Source organism: Gouania willdenowi, chromosome 3 (genome assembly GCF_900634775.1).
Source record: "Gouania willdenowi chromosome 3, fGouWil2.1, whole genome shotgun sequence".
Classification (NCBI taxonomy): Eukaryota; Metazoa; Chordata; class Actinopteri; order Blenniiformes; family Gobiesocidae; genus Gouania; species Gouania willdenowi.
In genome coordinates this window covers 39,936,051-39,961,145 of record NC_041046.1, presented here as the reverse complement: position 1 = coordinate 39,961,145, position 25,095 = coordinate 39,936,051, and the positions used below count along the sequence as shown (strand labels likewise).

General features: G+C 36.3%; 2 protein-coding genes across 2 annotated transcripts; one reads left to right on the top strand and one right to left on the bottom strand.

Moving 5' to 3' along the window:
* Positions 1 to 829: 829 nt before the first annotated feature.
* Positions 830 to 13,985, bottom strand: slc67a1 (solute carrier family 67 member 1). The gene is made up of 10 exons (XM_028438738.1): positions 13,466 to 13,985; positions 11,723 to 11,820; positions 11,004 to 11,149; positions 10,006 to 10,138; positions 8,285 to 8,397; positions 5,632 to 5,742; positions 5,220 to 5,320; positions 5,035 to 5,136; positions 4,461 to 4,581; positions 830 to 1,286 (listed from the first exon to the last, which is right to left on the bottom strand). Exons 1-10 carry the CDS (start codon positions 13,628 to 13,630, stop codon positions 1,099 to 1,101), a joined length of 1,278 nt encoding a protein of 425 aa, XP_028294539.1. The 5' UTR covers positions 13,631 to 13,985; the 3' UTR covers positions 830 to 1,098.
* A 711-nt stretch (positions 13,986 to 14,696) lies between these two features.
* LOC114461259 (very-long-chain (3R)-3-hydroxyacyl-CoA dehydratase-like) lies at positions 14,697 to 24,560 on the top strand. The gene is made up of 8 exons (XM_028443218.1): positions 14,697 to 14,913; positions 17,684 to 17,726; positions 17,816 to 17,889; positions 20,217 to 20,381; positions 21,491 to 21,542; positions 22,195 to 22,305; positions 23,480 to 23,607; positions 24,405 to 24,560. The coding sequence occupies exons 1-8, from the start codon at positions 14,833 to 14,835 to the stop codon at positions 24,519 to 24,521; spliced, it is 771 nt and encodes a 256-aa protein (XP_028299019.1). The 5' UTR covers positions 14,697 to 14,832; the 3' UTR covers positions 24,522 to 24,560.
* Positions 24,561 to 25,095: the final 535 nt, after the last annotated feature.

Here is a 25,095-nt window from a genome sequence, read left to right as displayed (position 1 = left end):
TATTTTGGATATGTTTTGAAAAACCTTGTGAAAAAAGTGTGGGAACCCTGATAATAGTAATAATAATAGTTAGGGCCGTAGTAAATACTGGAGCATTGACACACACCAACATCATGGACTCGAACTGTAACTCTGAACTTACAAAACCACCCCCAAAACATACAGAAATAACTGAACGATATACAAAATGATAACCAGAATACACAAAGATAACTCTAAATAACAAAAAATACAAAAAATGACATCAAGAAACACACAAAAACTATTACAAAATACACAAAACGACTACCAAAATATCAGAAAATTATACAAAACTACAAAAAAATGAATAAATCGACAACCAAAATAAACCAAAAATAACAGAAAAAAATTGACAAAACAACAAAAACAGTCAAATGAGAGGAAAAACATACAAACTGACTCCAAAAACACACAAAAAGATGACAAAAACACACAAAAAAAACCCTTTGTTCTTTCTTGTGTTGACGCTCAGATTGGTCCTTATTCTAAATAATGCGATGAATATTATTAATGTGGCCCTTGGGTCAGACAGTATCAGATTTTTGTGGCCCTTACTGTGATAACAGTAGCCTGACAGTGGGTGATTTGCTGCTATCTAGTGGTTTATTGTTGAATCTCCTCTACATTTAGAGCAGCTTCGTTCCTTGGTCCAGTGAGAGCTGGAGATAAGCCAATATGTGCATGTATATCACTCATTTCTTTGATTAAACATTTTATTTATATAGAAAATCACATTGGAATAGAAGTTTGTAAAAAGTTACAATAACAGATGATTTACATGGTGTCATAAATCAATGACACTGATTCACATGAGACCAAAGTGATAATATAGGAGAGCTCATACTGGGATAAACTCCTTGTGTACAAAATAAATACATTTTGATGATTTAACACGAAACTAAGCATCATAAAAATGCAACGATACAATATACAAGCATTTACAAGCCTGATGCACGTCATCCACAATCAAGACTTAAAATAACGTCACCGAGAAAGGAATGTGTTCAGTAAAATAACAAAAATGTAAAATAAAATATAGAACTGATTGTCAACACCTTTTCAGGAGATAAAAACCCATCACTGGCTCTCTTTGCGAGCTGTGCTGAGGCGCCGCAGCATCATAAAAGCAAACACAGCACAATTGATGTAGAACTGGTTAAAGCCTATGGAGGAGATTCCATAGTTGAGGTACAGGTAGCCGCCAATGGTCGGTCCCACTGTGCGAAGCAGAGACTGGACGGATGCACACAGTCCCAACATTGTCCCTGTGACACAGACACGGTCAAAAAAATACTGGAATAGGAAAATAACATCACATGTATTTAAATATCAGAAAAGTTACTTTAATTCATTTATGACCAAACCACTCATTGACATAAATAATCCTGTTTGTGATTGCATTGTGGGTAGAGATGGAAAGAAATGCAGTACAAAATGTAGATACCTTAAAAATGTACAGTAACAGTTAGGGATGCAACGATTCACTCAACTCCTGATACGATTCGATTCACGATACTGGGTTCGCGATACGATTCTCTCACGATTTATTTTAAAAAATGGGACTGTAGGCAAATGATGATTGAAAAATATGAATGAAATAAATAAAGGAATAATACAAATGAAGAAGAAGCATATTCATTTAAATTCTGGTTCTATAGTAAACAATGCAAAACTGCAAAATAGTTCTTTTTCTTTTTAAATGCAACTGAAAATGTATTTTGTGCCTTAACAATTGGACTTTAAAAAAAAAAAAACAGTCATTGTCCTGTATTTACGTCAGATATTTGTTTGGACCAGCAGAGGGCGCTGGTAACCCAGTGGTCGGTTGCCATGCAGATATTCTGTGCAGTGAAGAAGAAATGCTATGCTAGCAGACAGAGCTAATAGCAAAACATGACTTTTACAGATATTCACGTAATATTACAGATATTCTTTCGGTGCTAAAGGGGTAAGGAATCATTTATGAACATATTTAAGAGTAGAAGGCGGCCAGAAAGAAAGTAGGAGCAGATTCCGCCCACAGCATCAGCATTTGGACAAGAGAAGGATAAATATATATTCAATTTTCAGAAAATCGATATCAACCGTGATACCAATGAATCGATGAACTGCCTTACGATTAATCGTTACATCCCTAGTAACAGTACATTATTTTTCTGAGGACTTTTACGTCTAACATTTTACAAACATCTGCACTTTCTAATCCTTACATTGACTTGTTACTTTCTTCAACTTTAAGTAGGAAAAAAAAGAATGTAAAATAGTAAAAAAAAACAAAAATCACAGAGCAGAGAGAGGAAGGTTAACCAATGATGAAGCTGGGTTGCCAGGTTGGCTTCATTGTAAGGGTGTAACGATACATCCATTAGATCGATTAATCGATTTATTTACGATCCAACTACATCATCGATCTGTGCTCGGCAAGTCGGCCTTTTTGGGTGACAATAATCGATCTAAAATCGTTTTCAAAGTTAATCAATCAATTGTATCCGTACAAGGAAATAATGCATTGGATTTAAGCACAGCAGACTTTGTTTATATGGATGTGTTTAAATAACTGTCTGCACGCAGCAGACAAACAAATTGGAAAAGCCAGCGAGCGAAACATTGATGGTACCACCATACCTGTCAAGAATCCCGTTTTGGCCGGGAAACTCCCGTATTTTACCCCTCTTTTCCGCCATCTTCCCGTTTTATTATTTTCCTGTAAATATCCCGTATTTTAATGGAATAATAATTAAAAGATGCCTTACTAAACTGAACGCCGTCACTAGCCTCGTGAGAACTGCCACCTGGAATGGCCTGAGTGACAGTTCTCGCGAGATTAGTGCCGACAGCGGCAACAAACCCGGAAACAACTCAGAACAGAGATGATGAATGAAGACGTTCCGGCAAAAAAAAACAAAGAACTGGTGTAAATGCGTTGTGAAATGTGACACAGAGTTTACCTTCATAAAGAGCAGCAGATGGGACACAGTTACACGTTCTGTTAGATTAATAACTGAGATTTTAACATCTACCACAGCAGAAGGAATGACTTAAGTCACCATGAAAAATCATCCAATCACAAGCTCCACAAATATACACTGCTTTAAAAAAGTGTTAAAGAATGTAAAATCTGCAACAAATGTGTCTAATAAGTCATTGGTGAATACCAGAGAACCACATGAGTGATCATGAGAAACTAAATGAAAATATGTAATGAAAATAAAATGTTAATGTCTAACTTAAAGACAGTAATTATACAATGTGTTGACTTGTATATCAACTGTAAGTATATTAAATAAACACATGTGCTTCATACACACATTTATGTTGCTATTTAGGCTGTTTTATAATTTAGAAATTAGGGCTGGGCGATATATCGAGATTCAAGATGTATCGAGTTTTCTATTTTGGCGATATAGAGAACTGTAATATTTCATATATCTATATATATATCAATATACAGTATATATATACATAATAGCTTATTATGTATCAAAATACTAGTTTTAGGAGTCACTGCTTTTACTTCTCAGAACAGCATGTAAAGCTCAGTTAGATGGATTTCTGAGTGCACATATTGCGCAGCTGTTTGTTAATAAATGTCGACCTACCAGATTCTAATCACATAATTGTATTTAGTAAGTGGGTATTTTAGATTTCTTGTACACCTATCTTATAATATAAGGAATACTGGAGCTTGGTTGGGCGGGTGGGACGGCTCGTAGTGGACGCCACAAAAATTCCCTTATTTTCAAATCCAAAACTTGACAGGTATGGGTACCACCTTTGGGTCCGGTGTGTGGAAACACTTTGGCTGTAGCACAGACGGAGATGTTCTAAAGGAGTCGCTCACTGTGTCAACCGTCCACCACCAGATCCTTCTGGCAACGTTCACTGCAGCGGCACATGTAGCGTTAGCTCGTTAGCATTAGCTTTGCAGAAGCCTCAGGCTCACCATCAAGTTAAAAGGAAAAGTATCAGGTTTAATAACCACCTGAACAGATGTTGGTTGCACTTCATTTTTCATATTAATATTGCATTAATTTACGCGTTTGTTTATGTCCATAATTAATGCATAAATGATTCCATTACAAGAAACATCAGGAATCTATGAAACCTCACCTGTACTATACAGTATTCAGGTATTTATTTCACAGTTACACTGGTTTAATTAATATTTTTTGGTTAAAAAAGTTACTGAATTGATTTCAAGTTACTGAATCATTTTGGATCGAATCATTTTAAATGAACCAATATCATCCATGAATCGAATCAGCAACAACGAATCGTGATTCAAATCGAATTGTTGCTAAAACTAATCGTTGCACCCCTACTTTATTGGGAGCGGTTTTAGGCAATATTTTTGTGTATTTTTGGTCATTTCTGCAGGGGAATCACTAGCTGTATCTGGAAGTGAATGAGTTAGCGGAGCAGCTTTGTGTGGGCCTCACCTGTGTCAGAGGATGGGACGCTCTTGGTCAGAATGCTGTCGGTGATGACGCTAAACACGCTGAGAGAAAGCACCATCGGGATGACCGTCAAACACAAGTGGAACACCGTCTGCATTAAGGCCTGCACAAAGAAGAAGATTTCAAAATAAAACCTCAGTGTACAGTTAGTAGATTAGTTACAAATGGAGCCTGATTCAAGGCTGACAACACAATTAGTAAATGTAGATTTTAACAAAAAAATCCCTACAAGATAATTAGGTGATTATAGGATTTATACAATTATAATATTAGTAATAATTTTTAGTATAGTTGAGGAAATAAACTCAAACTCATATACTGAAAAATAAAAGTTGGGTTCTTTACAGGAAGTGGGAATGGACGGACAATAAAAACACACAAAATGACAATACAAACACATAAAACAACTACATAAATCACAATAATTGTTGTTTAGATTAGTTAGATTCCAAATAGGGACATGAATTCTCATAATGTGGCCCTTGAATCACGCAATCACATGTTCATGGCTCTCACTGTGGTGATTACAGTTGTCTATCTCTGGTTTAGTGCGTACCTGAGCCAATCCCACCACAGCAGACACTCCGACGGAAAAAACCAGCAGCCAGTACTCAGAGAACCTGGCTGTGAGTCTTCCCACGACTCCTCCCTGAACCACCTGAACAAAACCAAAACATTCACTTTTCACCAACCAAAGACAAAGCAAAATGAAAAAGAAAACATCAAGTGTTTAATGCGCACCATTTGGACGATGCCAAAGTAGGCCATCAGGTATCCGTTCTGCTGAGGTTGAAGCTTGAAGAACTCCAACGCAATGATGGAGAACATCACCTGGAAAATGACTGAGCAAACACACATGAGGCTAAGATGAAGCTTTATTCATTCAAAACTTAACAAAATGATGTTTTCTCCACTCTTGTCTCTTCTTTATTGTGATGTAGAACACTCGTATACAAGTTATAACACTGCGTATATGTACAGTTTTGGTTAAAATAAGTAAAAATCCCATTGATTATTGAGTAAAACACTGTTCATTCTGGTTTGGCCTTAATGGTATCACAACATGTTGGGACATGGAAGTGTTTTTGGTTTTGAAGGAGGTATATTTTAAAGTTTAAACACAGAGAAAAAAAGACATATATAAAGCTCTTACCTGATGGTAAACCTGAGACTATTTTCACTACAAACGTCCTCATTACTCTGGGATACTTCATCAGTCGTGTGATTTCACCCATGTTGAATATCGACTTCTTGTCTTTTTCACCTGAAAGCCAAAACCAACAAGAAATGTTCAAACTGGTATGAGTTAACGTAACATAAAGATAACATATTTTATTGAATAATTAAAAGTTTAAATAAATAAGTTTACACAAAGTTCCAATAGGATACTTCCTTATTGCTAATTGGTGTATCGATAGTTGTAATAATGTGTGATATTTGTGTTTAAGATATTGTTTCTTTGAGCGAGCCTTCCTGGGACGTGTTTGTGTAGAGTTTGCATGTTCTCGTGTAGCTTCTCTCAGGGTTATTTCCCCCACAGTCAAAAAAAAATGTGAGCTAGACTGATTGGAATCTATAAATTGTCGAGTTGTGTGTGTGTGATTGGTTCTTTGTTTGATGAAATGTTTAATGAGTGTTTCCGTATCTTATTTTGAAAGTTTACCACCTCCAGCACTAAGAGAAAAGATTCGTCAGCCTGACAGATTTACAAAATTAAAAGATTAAACAAGAGCAACTAAGAAACAGCCAATCAAAAGCCTGTTTTCTTGTTTCTCTCAGATTTATAAACAGAAAAATAATGAAATCTGAAACTTTAATTTCCAACATTCAAACCCTGAACTTAACTTTGGTACATAATCAGGACGTCCTAGAACACTTTGTGTCGATTCCTCTATCCTCACAGTGAATACCTGAGTAAATACCTCCATGTTTGTTGCACACAGAGGGGTATTTATTCTTCTGGAACAATAAATGTCAAACATTAAAAGCCACGATCAGCTGTCAATAACAGGCTGGAGGTTAGCTTTAGTTCATCTTTATTAGTTATTGAGCTTTAAAGCTCGGCCTTTTCTTCTGCTGAGGATCTATTTTGTTTCAGATCATGTTTAATCCTAAATCTTGACTTATTCAGTTATTTCTCTGTGCTTCTCCCAGTGTATAGTTTGTAGCATTGATGCCCAAGCACCACTTCTGGGTATTTTATTTTGAAAATCTTTCACTTTCGCTTCTGCGTGCATCACTCTTTCACTTGGTTACACTTGATTAGACTACCAGACACTACATACTCAATGAGTATATACTGTCAACTAGGCCTGTGTATCAGGCTGGCATCAGGCGATACGATACGATATATCCCGATATTAAAGTTTAAGGCAATTATTGCATTTTGGTTTTTTTTAACATATGACTTAAAAAACAACTAATCTGTAAATGTGTACACCTTTATGAGAACATTATGTATGAAATATATTTTATCGGCATATTTTCCACTCAAAACATTGGCTTTAACATGCCATGTGCCAACAACTTAAAATAAAAAAAAATAACATGCAATCTGCCTGTGGCTTTTAAACCAACTTTGACTTTAGTGCAACATGACTTTAGTGCAACTTAACTGAGGTATATGCATAGAACAACAAATAAATGCAGAAAGTTAGTACTTTCTTTTTAGATATTATTGAAAAAACACAAGCTGGTCAACATGCCCAGATTTCAGCACTTCTTTGTGCAGTTACAATGTCTCCTGCAGTGGAAAAGATTTTCCTGCTTAAATAAAGGTCTTTTTTTTTGGTTTTTTTTTTAAATTAAAAAAAAAAAATCGATATGGATGCATTTTGAATCGAGCCGAGAATACTGCGACTTAATATCGCGATATATCGCCGAATCAATTTTTTCAAAGTATGATTAGTATGATGAGCATTCCCACAGAGGTATACTTTAAAGCAGCGATTCTCAACTGGTGGGTCGGGACCCAAAAGTGGGTCGCAGATCTGTACTGGGTGGGTCGCAGAAAGCTGAGCAAAAAAAAAAAACTTAATGTCCGTCGTGTGACTTGTCTTTTATTTTGAAAGAAACTTTTCTTTTGACAGGCATGCTGTGAAAAGCATTGCACAGCAAAATATACGTTTTCAACAGCTATCTTTGAAAAATAACTGCATTTGGTTGGTTGTATTAAAAAACAAAAAAGTGGGTCGCGATTTGATAACCGAGGCAGGGTGAGACGAGTTGAGAACCCCTGCTTTAAAGTATACTTTAAAGTTTCCCAACATGGATTTGGAACCCACAACGACCAAAACCTGAAGCACACGGAGGCGAAATATCTCTGTTGATTCTCCACTAGATTATCAACATGTGCTCGTTTGATATATAAAACTCACGGAAACACATTTCATGCCGAAATTTCAGAGATTTTTCGGAGACACTCCATTGTGCTACTGACATTACGTGCTGTCAACTTCAAAACAAGAGCCCTATTTACTAAAGCGTTAAAAAGAATAGTGGAAGACAAGAAGTTTTATTTTGAAGAGTAGATGTTTGACTTTTAGTTTGAAGGTGGTCCCAGTACAATTTTACTTTCCACTCGCAATGCATCATGGGGCGGTTGAGTATGACTAGTGTGACCACCGTGCACACTTAAAAAATGCCCTGATATAGTATACATCTGAGTAATTCTCACGTACTCAATCTTTCCATACTATCTGATGTGAAAGCACTACATACTCATTTTGACGTTAGTATGACATTTCGAACACAGCCTCAGTATGGTAGTAGGATGCGTACGCCTCTTAGAAATAGGCGCGTCTTACTTTTGGAGTCGCTTTTGGCAGCTCCATGTTTGGTTGTTTTGGGAATGAACAGAAGCACCAGCAGCAAACTGGAGGCACTTCCAGCAGCTCCAACACATGCCGTGAACGTCTCGCTGAGAAACACAAAGTCACAGCATTGTCAGCTTCACACATATTTCAGACACACAAACATAAGAAAATATACTAAGTCTCCTTCGTTTCCTGGCACTCCAGCTTCTTAAGTTTGTGGTGTTTTTCGTTTTGAAAAATGGCCGCTTCTGCTTTCCACTCCGTCCTTCGCTGTGGCTGTTTTTTCCCCGATTCTCCACCTCCTCGGATGCAGAATTACAGAACCTCCCCATTCAGTCAGCAGAAAAATATTGCAAAATACTAGATACGTGTCAGATTTGAGAAAACATATGAAAGGGGCCTGGGTCTAATTTTAAAAATAAAAAAAAATCAGATTTATGCTGTTAAAACTGCCTTTAACAGAAAACGTTTGGGATCACTGGATAATGGGTTGGAGCAAGAGTGTCAAACTTATTTTAGTTCAGGGACCAAATACGGAGCAGTTTATCTTAAGTGGGCCGCAGATTTTAGGCAGGAAAATGAGAAATTTCAATCATTACTGTGCTCTAGTTTGCATTTCCATGTACAAATAAATTATAAAATATGATCATATAAGTGACAGACACCAGTCCCAGTCCCTTCACTTTCAATTCATTAGATTTTATGTAATTTGGGGAAATTTTGTGAAATAATTTAAGGAAATTTGCAGGATTTCGAAAAAATTTGGAGTTCTTTTAACAATTTAAGATTCAAAACAACCGTCATCATGTTATATAAGCGTGGGGGAAAATGTGAGCCCTGCTAATATTGTGGAGTTTCATTGAAATGGTGTATTATTATAAATCTACAACTGAATTAGTTGGTAATTTACACAAGGCTTCATGTTTTTTTTCCCTGACATTTTTGCTTTCTGCTGCGGGCCACACTGAATGCTCTAAAGGACCGGATTTGGCCCCCGGACCTTGAGCTTGACATGTCTGGGTTAGAGCTTCTCCTTGTGTTCCCTTTGCCCTGTCAGTGTATACTGCAGAGAGATCAGATGCATTTTTCCTTTGGTGGGATTCCCTCTAGTCTCCACACAGGTTGAGCTCATCTCCCTGGTTATCTTCTCTCACTATTTAAGGAGCTCGTTTTTCAGGCTTTCGCATGTTCTTCACAGGGTTCAAAAACTACATAAAAAAGAATGCTAAGGAGGTTAAAAGAAGATTATTATTATTAAACCTAATTTACTTTGCATTCATTTTGCCTTTTCCATGCAGTATAGTTTTTCTTATAAACAGTGCAGTTACATTTCTAGCTTTTACTTGTTTTATACTTGTTTATACTACTTGTATTTTTCATGTTAATTCACACATTTAATTTCTTATGTTAATTTAACCTTATTTTTGACTATGTTTACATTTTGATCATTGTATGTATCGTGTTTATAATACTTTCCTTGCTATAATTTCTTCACTGGGGAGCCACTGTTACAAAAGTTACATTATTAAAGTATGATCAAAGTAAAATATTAAATAATTATTTGACATGGTGTGCAGCATAAAGTGCCAGTGGGTGCGAATTTGTCAGTGTTTGACATCCTCAGACATTTTGTTAATAATTAAAGACATAGAGGGACTCGGTGCACACACACACACACACACACACACACACACACACACACACACTCATACCCGTATTGTTTTACAAGCTGCCCGCCAACTGTGGAGCCGACGATCATACCAAAACCAAAACAAAGGCCGAATTTGGACAAAGCGTCGGCTCGTTTCTCAGGCTGTGAGAGATCGGCGACCACCATCTGAGTCACTGAGAAGAAACAAACGAGGAAAAAACATGCATCATTGTTCAGAAGAATAAACACAAAAACATCACAGAGTAAAGCACCAGGAAGGGTCAGTAAATGCATTTATGTATGTATGAATATATAAAGAGAAGAACACATACAGCACCTGTTAAGATGTAACACTTTACTTGGTTTTATACATACGCCGTCATTATTATGACATGACACCTGTCATTAGCATGAATGAGGTGTCATGAAGGCTGTCATTAAGTGTCATTCATTACCCTAACCCTACAGCAATGCATGGTTTGTTATTGCAATTAAAATTACATTTATTTTATTGCATAATTGTGACCATCGCCAGGCCGTCAGAAAGAGCGGGAGCCAAGGAGCCCCAGGACGCCCCCCACATACACACCCGAGAAAGCCCCAAGGAGCCGAGAACCCCAGGAACCCTAAGGGACGCGTCGAGCAGCATAGCTGGAAACCCTACCCGCGGCAACCCTTGAACCATGTCTGCCCCACGGAGCACGGCGGCACCCCCACCCCCCAGGCACAGCGGGGCACCAGCCACACCCCCCAGCAGTCCAGGGGGTAACCCTCATGGCACGCCGGCCCCGAGCGGCCCGCCCCGTCGCAACATGTAGTGGCCGTGCAGCAGAGAAGCCCGCCAGCACAGGCCCTACGATACAACACCGTCCACAAGGAGGCGGAGACCCCCCCCCCCGATAACTATTAATAGAAATGTGTTATTAGCAACAAAAAGGAGACGATATTTAAGAAAAAAAAAAAAAAAAATACATTTTTAGGAAAGCTACAGCTTTTCAGCAATCTTTTCAGTAACAATCCAGGTTAGATGTTGGACATGTGTAACTGAGTGTCACTCACCAGGCAAGACGTGCATGAAGACCGTGGGGAGCTTGTGGATGAACAACATGGCTGGATTGTTGGCGATGGCCAGCAGCAGAAAGAAAACAGTGCTCGCTGAGCATGCCACAGTCAAAGCTGCACGAGCACCAAATATATCACCAAACCTGCAGAGAGAGAACAATGGATATCCAACGGCCAAATGGCTGCTGCTCCATTCATTAATGTAATCAAACCTAATATTAACTATTGGATCATTCCATGTCATTTCAAATGGCCCACCACTTTGGTGATTTTTACCAATTGTTCTGTGATTATTCAATAGGCATTCTGTTCATATTTAGTCTGTTATAGATGAATATTTTTTGAGATATGAACTATTCAGTGAGGTGTGTATGTGTCAATTTTCACACGTACTTATTTTTCTTCCATTTTCAGCTTCATATCTCAGGAACTCCATCACATAGGAAACTGACATTTGGTATAGTAATACAGCTCCATCTACTCTCTCAGAATATACAAAATTATCTGCTATACATCTGTAGGAGCCATGATTTACCACTCGCAAATATTGAAAATCCTTTACATGAGGCTATTGTAGCAATCATCTGTGTCTTATAATCATTTATTGTTTATTAGTTTTGCACTAGTAACATAAAAAATATTAAAACCATTGCACCAGAAAAAAAACCATTTGGATTGAACCTATTAATTACAAAGGATCATAATAATGGTCTCACCTCCCAAACATGGGCCCCCCCAGCAGCTGAATGACCCCCACAGTCGTCTGTAAGTAACCAAACTGAAGAGTATTGAAACCCAGCTTCTTCGCCAAATACTGTAGAGGGAAATTACAATAGATTTATTAGATAAAACACATCTAAAACATAAAATATGAATATGAATAATTCTATAAATTGCTACAAATAATGAATAATTGAATGAATAAAATAATTTTGTTTTAAAGTTAATTAATTGTGAAAATTGGAATTGTAAACTAATCTGTAAATGTATATAATAATAAATATGATCAATTTATTAACAATGTGCAATAAAATAATATCATTAAGACAAAATTATTAAGTCAAAAAAAGAATGTTAGCGTACCAGATCTGACACCTTGTCAAAATTTTCAAAATAAATGAAAGTCTCATCATGAAAATGTTATTATCTTTAACAATTAAAGTGAAAAATATATCAATTAAAACAGTTTTAAAATCACTGATAATTGATGAAATAATGATACATGCAAACTTAACAAAGTGTCAGAAAAGCTTTTGTTTTATATTCCTTAAAATGATTAAACAAATAAGAGATGAATAAAAAAATAAAGGGAAATCATAGAAACAGAAAAACAACTTGGAATGGATTTGCCTTTAGCATAGTTTTAGGTATCTACTGTCCAGTATAATGAGTGTTACTGTTATGTAACATGAGGTGAAAGATGGAAACAAAAGTTACATAAACGAGTCATTTATCATAAAGACATGCCACATTTGTCTCTGATGGAAGTGTTTTTCACATGTTTGTTTAAGGCGGTGACAGTAAGAAGCATTCCAACTGCAGCGAAAGTGAGTTTTTCCTCTGGTGTCAGTTTTTATTTTATGCAACAAACTACCATTTAGATTGAAGGATAATTAGATACCTTTTACCCTAAGAATGATTTGTGGGTGTAAACAGCATAAAACAAGTCGTGATGAATAGAAAAAGATAAAGAGAAAATCTGGGAAAAAAAAAAAATAATAAAATCCAGTTCAATATAATTACACTAGCAAATAAGTTTTAGACAGATCGATACAATTAAATATTATTAAAAAAAAAAAATCAGAGGTACTGTAAATTGTCTTTAGATTTTTGAAAAAAATTAAATGTGTATATTTTGTAAATAATATTAGAAAAAAGAAAATCATGGCAATATAGAATAATTAAACTAACCCTAGGAAACTACTGAGAAAATACATGAAAATAAAGAGGGTTGGTAGAAGCATACATACACTTTTATACGAATAAAAAAAAAGAAGAAGAAAAATATGGAAATAAATCAATGATAAAATCGAGTTAAATATAGTTGCACTAAATAATTTGGCCAGGTTCTATTTAAATATTATGAATAATCATAAATACTGTATAAAAAATTTAAATGTGTACCTTTTGTAATTATTGTTAATAATAATAACAAGAAGGGGGAAAAAAAACATGACAATATGGGAAAGTACTGAGAAAATAAATGAAAATGAGAGTTAGTAGAAGCATACATCAACTTTTATACGAATAAAAAAGAAAAGGAAAAGTAGAACAAAAAAAAGAAAGAAAAACTAACTTTTATACGAATATAGTTACATTTTACAACAATAAAATTATGAATGATTTTTGTTTTTTAAATGAAATAAAATGGAAACGATGTTTATTTAGCTTTCACTATGAGCCCTTCACGGCACGCACGGAAATCTCAACCTTCATTCTCTGACATAATAGATACTCACTGGCGTAACAGAGAACTGTAAAAACATCCATGTCAGGTCCAAAGCTGCGATCAGGTATGCAACATAAATAGCCGTCATCCTGCCCGGCGGTGGGACCGCAGTGTTACCCGGAGAGGAGACCGAGCTCCGGGGCTCCTCCGCGGTCGCTTCAGCCGTTCGTCTCATCTCCAGCACGGATAGAAAACACTGCAGCTGCTCCTCAGCACCGCTGTGGGAGTCACACTGCCAGGAAAAGTGAGAAAGCCACCGGTGAAGTCGTCCTTTAACCCGGTGAACTCTCACACAGTGTTAGATAAAGCCTCTGCACTTTGACACCAACGCGGTTCAAAAAATCCTTGTTAAAAAAAAAAAAAAAAAAAAACATGGATTAAAGTGTGGAAGTTCCCAGGATAAACTGCAGCGCTGAATAAGACGGATCCATCCTTTGTTTTATCGTAATATTATTTTTGTCATAAAAACCTTTGAAAAAATCCAAACAGACGTTAACATTTTACATAAGAATCGCAGGAAATAGTTCTGCACAAGGAGGCGTTCACGGACTCCTTAAAGTGGTACTACTTGCTTTAAAAAAGATGTATCTTCAAACCACAAACTGAAACTCTCTGAGGACAAAATCAACAATAAATTAAGTTAATAATGAAGCCAACTGATTTTTTTTTTTTTTATGTTATCAATTTCTAACCTTTTTCATTTTGATCTAACAATACCTTAAAAAATAGACAGACATCTAGATCGGTTTAAACACACAAATAGTATAGAGCGTTTTAAACATTTTAACAAGTTAAAATATGTCGTTATTTCACTGTAACCTGACAGCTTTGATTCCTGTATATATCTATTATATTTGTACATTTTTATATTCATATTATTTGTTTATGCTTTTATTTGTTTTTTTATCCTAATTTATTTTTTCTACTGTAATGTGTGCACTTGTACTTAATTATATGTCTATTACTTAATTATGTACCTTTTCTTTTCTTTTTCTTTCTTTCTTTCTTTCTTTCTTTCTTTCTTTCTTTCTTTCTTTCTTTCTTTCTTTCTTTTGTTTTAATTTTTTTTCATTTGTATGATTTCTCGAGGGTTAGGCTAACCCTAACCCTAACCCAAGTAATTCTGATTCTGAAATAAAACTGATTTTAACACAGATCAGTGAGTGACACCGCCTTTCTAAGAATTAGTTTTATTTTGAAGGTAGAATCCCGCCGGAAGTCAGTTTCCCGGAAGTGTCCTTTGCACCGTCAAACCGGAGGGGGCTGTTGCCGTGGTGTTTTCTTGTTTCTGGTTGTGTATCTGATGCGGTCTGTGGGAGTAGGTTTGGGTTTTATGTTCCGGTTCTTCTGACCCACAGTCCCGCTAAAGTTTACACGATGCAGATTCTGACTCCTCATGTTTACTGGGCGCAGCGGCACGGAGAAATCTACCTGCGAGTGGAGCTGAGCGACGCAAAGGTAGGAATAACCCGATTACATCCACTGCATCCACCTGTCACACGACCCGATCACACCCGCCTCCTACCCGTCAATCAATCGATCTGGTTACATCCTTCATTAACCCGTCATACAGGCATCCTATTCACTGTTAGCTTAGCTGTTAGCTTAGCGATGGTTCTTTTTGCTGTAGGAAAATAAGATTAATTTACATAAACACACATTTGTGTACATTCATGGAGTAGGAAATGATACAAACAGACCATGTTTCATTAATTTTGTGTAATGTCGCACATTCGTTTTTCTGTTTGAAATGTTTTTGTTATATATATATAATTTTAGATGAATTAGAACACACATTTCTTTATTTACAATTTTGAAGCAAACACTACACCACCAAAAAACCTTGACAAAGTTACATACTGTATATACAAAATATGTACCAAAAAACAACCTAAAAACATTCTAATGTTTATATACAACTGTTTGAGGTTGTTAAGTGGTTCAAAAATAAAGTTTTTGAAGCTCTCTTGCTGTTTTTTTTTTTTTTTTGTTTTTCACTTTTTGAAAATATTTTTTCACAGTATTTGCATTTAATTTAGAAAACAAATAAAACGTGGCTTTCTTTATGCACATTTAGCACTAATAATTAATATTATTTGAGTAAAAAGGAGTTTCATTGCCCTCTTTTGTCCATTGACATTAAAAGAACTATGTCAATAGACAAATAGTGAATCAAACTGTTAAAAGTAGAGTGATACTAAAATCTAGCCTGGAAATCCAGATGTGTTTTGTCATGTTTAATTTGTGTGTATCTGTTGTCATTTTGTATATTTTTCAGTTATTTATTCACAATCATTTTACGCACAAATTTACACTGAGGGCCACACATGACCCATGTCTACTGTACAGTGTATCACCTAACTGAATGCAGTGGGTGTTGAATTATCTTGTGAGGTCACTAAATAAGCTGTTTCTATTGGTCCGGACCCAGACCTCAGACAATCCCAACTATAGCTCCGGCACTTCCTGTGCGCAGTAAGCCGAATGCTGGTAGTTCCGTCATTCGTCAGTTTTTTTTTTAGCCCTAACTCTATCCCTGTCCCTGACCCTAACCCAGGAAGTACCCTAATTTATTTAGTTTTTCGCATATGTATTTTTAAAGGTGGAATTTTTTGTGTTAAATTTGTTAAAATGAAAAAAAAAAAAAATAATGTCAGAAGTAAGATTTGAACCCACTTAGCTGATGGAAACGTCCTTAAGTTTAGCGCTTTAGACCACTCGGCTATTCCAAGAACGTGCCAGAACAACAGTCAGATTTGTCTGAGGTCCAGGTCCAGAACTATAGACACTTATTACTAAATAAGCTTGTTTGTATTAGTCTATATTTTTGTCTAAATCTGGGCTGGCAGACTTAATTTGGTTCTGGGACCACATTGGTTTCAAAAGAGCCGGAGCGAGCTACTTTTAACAATATTATGCACAGGGTTTTTGTTTGTTTCCATCGAGAATCTGCAAAGCATCCAATCACAAACATGTAAAGCTGAATGCTATGAAAACTTTCCTCACATTTAATATTCTTTTTGTGATTTCAACTCTCTGCAGTGTAAAGTCACACCTCAGACCATATTAGATGCTGTGAAGGGCTGAATTTGGCCTGCAGGCCTCAAGTTTGACACACAAGGTCATTCATTGTATTACTAATGTTTCATTTAGCTCTGTTTGGTAAAATATAATCAACATTGATTAGCATTTACACACCAATCAGCCTTTTCATGAGGACCACGTGCATAAAAAATTGTGCCATGCAGTTATTTATTTTTTTACTGATGTTTATCAGTGATAACAAGATGACATCATCTTTGTCCATAGACTTTTATGGAAAAATGAATATTTCCTAATTTTGGACACATTCAAAGTTGGTGTTTTGGTTGGACTTGTGATCACGTTATCTTGTGAATCGCTGCAGGTTTGGGGTTAATGTAAACACTGAGTTACATTTTTAACACCTCATTTCTGCTTTGATAGTCCATCATCAGTGATAATGATCACCTGTTGCACGGAAACTTGTCGGGGTGTGTCACAATACAATATATCCCGATATATCCTGATACTAAACAATACAATATACATCACGATATATCACAATATCAATAATGACAAATTTCACCTTTAAAAGTACAAAATGGTATGGAATACATTTTATTTTATTTTTTTTTAAATTGCGAGAACAAGTAAATGGTAACTAACTGTAATTTAAGTACCAATATAAAAAAACAAGTGGTATGTTTATCAAACTGTCAAAGTATGTTTTATAAAAAAAGAAGTTTAACTTTTGCTTTTTTTTAAGTTCTTAAATAACCACATACATCTATAAAAGTGCTCAGTATGGTTTATGAAAAAGTACAATCAACTTCCAGCTAAACTGCATTGAGGGGTGAGGTAGTTTAACATGGTTTGATGTGGTTCACTGACACCTAGTGAACGTGCGTTTACGTGCTATGCATGTTACCGCAATTAAATGGTTTTTCTTGTTAAAAAGAACATAATTTTAAAAATTTGATTTGGACATTTTTTTTGGATCAATACGATAATTGTGCAGTAGAATACAATCGATTTTTTTTCTTACATCCTTAGAAAAGTGTGCTTTTTAATGCACATTTAGATTGTGTACAACAGGTCCCGTTGTTTAATGTGTACAGGTTATTGGTCTGGATTGCTAATGTTGTATTCACAGTTTCTGTTCATTCTGAGCACTTTAGTGAATCTCAGCTCTTTGTCTTTTTTCCAGAATCTGGACATCAGCCTGGAAAACAACACACTTCAGTTCAGAGGTTGGTGCTTCACTTAATGAGAGCCGTTGATTGGTTCCCAGCCTCCAAACGCAACGAAAACCATGTTTTGCAAACGTTTCATTCTGCAGCACAAGGTCACGGAGCCAAAGGGGATAATGACTACGAGTTCAGTTTGGAGTTTTTGGAAGCGGTTCGGCCTGAGGTAAAACATTTACATATACACCATTTGGTGTAAATTATATTATATATATATATATGATATGATATTTTGGAAATATTTACAGTTTTTAGATTCAAGCTACAACTTTATTTTTATCTGGAATTTTTTGTTTTTGTTTTGATGTTTGTTTTTACCACACACTTTCAAAAACAAAGATGAAGTTTTCATACTTCTTGCGTCACGGTTAAAATCAGGGTGCAAACTATGGAGGAGCCGGGGGGGTCTCAGCCCCCCTTAATGAGACTTGAGCCCCCCTGGAAACGTGATTTGTGAATTTTTAAAATATTGGAAAAATGCTGTTTTTCCCATGTATTTCCTTTACCTTATTATTATTTTGTATTATCATGAAAAAAGACAACACTGACTACAGATGAGAATAAATCCTACATAAAAAAAGGACAAAAAAAAACAAAAAAATGAAATTGTGTTCAGAACAACTGTTTGACCAGAGAGACAAGCTTTGATGTAAATTTTCTGTGTTCAAAACAGGGGACGGGACTTAGATAAGCAAACTGCTTCTCTCGTCTCCTTTTTCGGGATGTACAAAAAACAAAAAAAAAGGAATAACAAAACTTCTGTGAAGGCAACCATGTCGGAAATAAACTGAATAAATAAATAAAAATAAATAATCATAGATCATGTGTAGAATTAGGCTATTTTTAATGTATGATTTGTGCATCACTATTTCACTTTAATAAAGAAGCCGGCCTGCATGCAGTTCTTGTCCTCACCACTGAAGTGTGGGGGCGCTATGCCTTAAACGTCACTTTAAGTCAGACATCGGAAACAAAAAATTAAAGACCACGCTGGACCACTTGGCCTTAAAAGGCGAATGCCGGAATCAGACCTTGTCCTCGTGTTAAAACCTCTGAATAAGCACTTCTGGCCAAGCATGGACACTTGCTAAAAAACTTGATGAGTCAGCTAGAGAGGCAGTGGATGAGTTCCACGACTGGAAGTTGCAAAATAAACCACCAGGCAAAACATTGGAAAAGCTTTGTACAGCAAGCAGAACATACAGTATCTCCCCACCTCATCAGAGTGTGAGAGGGGGTTTTCTGCTGTCAATGACACTGACAGCATAACCCACAATGGACTGCGTGAAAACAGTCTCTCGTCGCTCCTTTTTGTGGATCTTAATGGACCCCCATCAGAGAGATTTGACCCAGCACCCATCATCACATCCTGGTTTAAATCAGGTCATCACCTGTCCACATCATGGGCTTCTGGACCAACAGCACAGGTAGCTGATCCCAGGCCTGTGTGGCACTAATCTGTAGGCATATAAACGGTGTTATTAATTGTTAGCACTGTGTTGTGGGTTATTGCAATAAATGCTACAGATTTTTATCATGATTGCAGACATTATTACATTGGCGGGCGTTTAACAGCCTGGCTGATTTTTTTAAGATGGTCGTGTGTGTTTTATCATTGATTGGTTTGTTGATTCGCTTTATAGTATTTCAGAGATTAGTTTGCTCATGTTGATGCAGACTTGATCCCTTGTAGACATGCTGACATGATTTGGTTTTGATTTCGATTTGATTAAGTTTTGATGCGTGTGTTGGAGGTTGGATGTGATTGGTGCTCACATGTGCTGACATAAGGCAAGCAGACGTACAGGCTCGTAATAATGGATGTGTTTGCAAAGCCTGGTTTATGCTTGACGGGCGCGGGACGTCGCGAGGTGCACGCGCCAAAAATGACGTGACCGCACACCCCTAAGACACGCGCAGAGTGCGCCCCCCATATAAATGAGCACCCCCGACAGCCGCGGTATAGTTCGCACACAAGATTTCAACCAATCACTGATTGGATTCACGCAGAACTAAGATTTTACAATCTAATATCACATGTGGCAGATGGAGTATTTATAATAGAATATTACCATTTAAGAGCCATAAAAAGGCTGGAGTTTTTTAATGTTTGTTTTTATTCCACTTATGGGGAATTTGAGAGTTAGAATGCACCTTTAAATAAATGTATTATTTTGTTATATCCAAGCTTTAAATTGTTCAAGCAACACTAGTAAAGTGTTCATGTTTATAGTATATATCCTCAGAATGCTGAATTTTACCAACGATCTTCATTCGTGATGCAAGATAATAAAGTTTGATTGGTTTATGTCTATAAATATTTTGTAATCAGTCTGTTTGCTGAGCTCACATTCAGAGATGTTCTGCACTGCAGTAAAAATGTTAGTGAAACCACAGCTTCGGAAATTGCTCAGCGTTGTCATCTAACATTTTAAGTCTCGTTAATTGATTACTGCAGCAGATCCTCAGTCATTTTGTGCTTTGTGTGGGTAGATCAATCATAAATCCACTCAGCGTCAGGTGGACATCAAGATCAGGAAACAGGAAGAGCGCTGGTGGGATCGGCTGACGCTGCAGCAGAAAAAGCCTCTGTTTCTGGCTCCAGACTTCGATCGTTGGGTGGACGAGTCCGACGCTGAGACGGAGCTTCAGGCCAAGGCGAGCGTACAGTGCACCCATCATCCCCAACCACACATTACACAAGTACAACATGGGGGAAAAACTCCTAAACAAATGCAGTTTGGAGCTAATGCTGCTCCACATTTAAATTGATGGTACTTTCGTGCGTAAACAAATCTCTTTCAAAATAAACGTCCTCTGTTTTCTTTCCTAAGAATAAAAAGAGATTCGCCATCTAGTTTTAGGTCCCGACCCTTAAGTTGAGAACCTCTAATGTAAACCATAGCATAGGTTAAGTCTGAGCGATATTTTTGATATTTTTTCTCAAAATGGCGATTTTCGATATAAATATAGATAGTTTTGACTAAAGGTCTAACCAGAAAGACAAATCTGGGTTAAATTTGCTAATGCAAAATGCCACACAGGCACATTTATTAACAAACATTTACACAAAATGTGCCATTTTTTGCTTTTTTCTTTTAAAAAGGACAGCACGTGTGAGTGAGTTTTGTAGTGTGGCTTGTTTAGGGGAAAGATTTGGGTTATGACGTACTCAGTGGTCATTTAACTGTGCTTTTCATGCTTTTCTGAAAAGTAGCAAAAGCAGCAACTCCTAAAACAAGTGTTTTAAAACAACATTACCTATTTTATATATATATAAATATATATATATCGATATAGACGATGTTGTAATTTTCTATATTGCCAAAATAGAAAACTCCATATATCCTGAATCTCGATATACTGTATCTCCCAGCCCTAGTAAAGGTCGAGCTCTACATTTTACATCATTTTTAACAACTACTGCTGTTAACTAGCTAATTGCTACTTCCACTTTAACACAGGAAGTTATGCACAAGTCATATTAAAATAAAAGGAAACGAAATAAGGTTGAAAGAGACATTTTTTTTTGTCTGTGCTTGCTTATCTCACCTCAGCAGAGTATAACACACACGCACAGCTGCACAAAAGAGGAAGTTGCGATATTTCTATAAATAAAATATAAAATGGAACATTCTTTTTTAAACCGTTTCTGTGCGTTGACCTGCAGCCGTTTGCTTTCTGAACCCTTATTTATCTGTTTTGTACGTGTGCACAGATAAAGCTGTCTGAGGTTAAAGATGAACATTCCTTTGTTTTTCCCTCAGGAAGAGGAGAGGATCAACAAAATAAGCGTGGAGTCGAGAGTACGCAACGATCGTAAGTCACAGCATCGCTTTTAAAATAATCTTTGGGGTCAATTTGACCCCTTTCATTGTTTTTCATTCAACAAAAATAATAGTTGAATTTTATTTTTTGCTTCATATTTCTTTTCCTAATTTGATGGGTACAATTAAGCATGAAATTAAAACGATAATATTCTTTCAATGTGCTGAATGCAATGCATGCATTAGTGTTCCTCTGGGGTCAGTTTGATGCCCAGCTGTTTATGTGTGACCGTACATGCCCACTGACCTGATGGTGGCGCTGCAGGAAAGGTCATATCATCATCACCGCCACCAATAGTGTTCATACTGTTCATACTCATGTGGTCATTAATGTTGTCAGTAAATTTGGATGAAAACTATTCATGATAAATTCATTCTAAGTTAAAGGTTTGGCCTAATGGTGGCGCTAGAGAACAGGTCAAGGTTATTTATGGATTCAACAAATATACAAAGTGTCAATTTTCTGAAAACCATTTTCTGGAGGCAAATATAAAATGTGTTAGACATGCAGAAGAATTATATTTTGATAAGCGCTTTGAGATGACTATTCTAATTTGCTCAGTATAAATAAAGTTGAATTGAATAAGTCAAAGACACTAAGGACACTGATAACACTGACTGTGTACTTGTGCTGCATTTCTCAGCGTACCTCGGGCTGAAGAAGGGTTACTTGTTCATGTACAACCTGGTGCAGTTCCTGGGCTTCTCCTGGATCTTCGTCAACATGACCGTCCGCCTCTTCATCCTCGGCCAAGGTCGGTCACGCAAAAACAGAAAGACAAGGAAAACGTGACAGCTTTAAACGCACAATTCTCCTGTTCCACTCTTGATTGGACACATCTAAAACATGCAGGACTGCAGCTCTCCGTGATCACAGTGTAGAAACCCCCTCTACTGTACAACAGCAGCTGTAATATTCTGGTTTTAAATGTGGCAGAAGTTTTTGGATCAAAGATCTCCAGTTTGGCACATCCAGAGATTGCCTCCCATCACTGTTCATCAGTAATTCTCGACTCGTTTGTCCCAGGATTCATCAGGATAAAAGGAATAGAATAAAACCATTTGTCTTTATGAGCAGCTTTTCTTATTCAAGCTCGTTTAAATAAAATCAGGAACAAGCCACAGTGTTATGCTTTGCCTAAGAAAAAGCAAAAGTGGTGGCCCCTAATATACAAAATTACTCCCAGAACACACAAAATGAATTCACAAACACAAAAACCAGAACAATATACTACAGGATAATTGGAATAACAAAATGTACTACAAAAGTACTCAAAATGACAGAAAAACACACAAAATGACTACAGAAACACGATAAAACCTAATGAACAATTTACAAAACAATAACCGAAATACACATATTATTACAAAAACATGCAAAATGACATAAAAATACACAAAAGGACCCTAAATTACAGGAAAATACTCAAAAGCATAAGAAATACACAAAACGACTACAATAATATCAGAAAAATCTACAAAACAATGAAAATACACAAAAGGACTCCAAATTACAGGAAAAACACCTGGAATGACAACAGAAACACTATAAAACCCCAGGAACAATTTACTAAACAATAACAGAAATACACAAATTACTACAAAACCATACAACATGACATAAATGAATACACAAAAGGACTGAAATTTGCAGAAAAACACACAAAAGGATAATAAATACTTAAAAGATTACAAAAATATCAGAACATTTAATAAAACGACAAAAATATACAAAATGACGACAAAGAAACAAAAACAAAATGACAGAAAAGCACACGACGACTACCAAAATTAACCAAAATGGCAGAACACAAATATACAGTATATAGACAACAAAAACCCTTTGTTCTGTTGTGTATTAATGCTGTTGTAAATGCTGACAGGGTTATTGATAATATGCCCCGCCCACCCTGCTTTGTCCCTCCTCAGACTCCTTCTACGATACCTTCCACACCACGGCTGATATGATGTACTTCTGTCAGATGATGGCTGTGCTGGAGGTGGTGAACCCTCTGCTGGGTTTGGTGAAGACGGGCGTCTTTCCAGTCTTTATACAGGTGATGAAAACTGAGCTCACGTATCAGATGTCAGATGTCTGATCATTAGCTGTTAGAACCAGGGCTGGGGTCAGTTATAATCATTGATAATTAATTACAAGTATGGTGTATTTATAATTGTAATTGTAAATGGAAAAATAGTTTGCTGTTGTAGTCGTAATTGAGTTCAGATAATTGACTTTCATCTAAATAATTTATTTAAACACAAACCAGGGGAACCATGTTACAGTTGTACATGCGTAGTTTACAACAATTATTATAATGTTTCATATCAAGTTTTCCCACTTCCTGTCAATTCTATTGAGGATAATTTTACCATTTAAAATAAGTTTAAATCAAGAGGTATAATGACAAAAAAAGCTCAGACACTCTCATCAAAACTATTTAACAAGGTAACCAAGAGATGGAAAAAAAAATTGAATGATAGATAATATTTTTAAGTGTATTTTAAAGCTGATTTAAAACATAGGTCAAAACTGACCTGTTATTATAAGAGATGCTAACAGAAAGCTAACACAAGAGGAAGGTCACATTTTATGAGGTAATTTATTTCAGGCTCAGTAATTGTGATGAATTGTATTTGAACTTTAGTAATTTTGAACATATTTGTAATTGACTTTCAGGGGAAAAGTGATGTGTACATTGAATTGTAATTTTAAATGAACATGGATAGTTGAAGACATAATTGTAATAAAAAATGCAATTGACCCCGACCCTGGTGAGAACACAGAGGCCTGTGGGTGATAGAAATGGATGCTGTGGTGTTCAGTTGTGTGTATATCTGCTCTGGTACTCAGGTGACGGGGAGGAACGTCATCTTGTTCGTCATCTTCGGCAGCCTGGAGCAGATGCAGAGCAAACCCGTGGTCTTCTTCGTCTTCTACCTGTGGAGCAGCATCGAGATCTTCAGGTGAGATGAAAAGGACGACTTCTGACGTCATCACGTGACTTCATTAACGCCAGGGTTGGGGTCAGTTAGGGCTGCTCCTCTATAGAAAAAATAATAATCCCGATTATTTTAGTCATAATTAAAATCATGATTAGCCAAATGATTATTTGTTAGCCAAATAGTTATTTTTATTTTGTACAAAACAATGTAAGATATATTCTTTGACACAAAACAAAACACTTCTTGCACGTGATGTGTCTTTGCTCTGTCTTCATATGTTTCCATATAAGAGAATTTGACTTTCCTTGTTTGTTTACCAAGTGTTTCTCCTGCCATGTTTCAAGAACGCTAGCAGCAACTTTCCTCCTGTTGACCTGCAGGCTAGATTTAGCTTTAGCTCTTAGAGGGGCGGAGGAACATGCCTTAACCAACTCAAAGTTAGTTCTTTGTAGATGTCTGAACTCGAGGAAGTTTGTTTTATTTAGCAAATGAAACATATCAAATGAAAAAAAAAAAAAAAAAATATATATATATATATATATATATATATATATATAAGGTTTTTCTCGATTATGTTATTTTTGTAATTGAATTTTGGG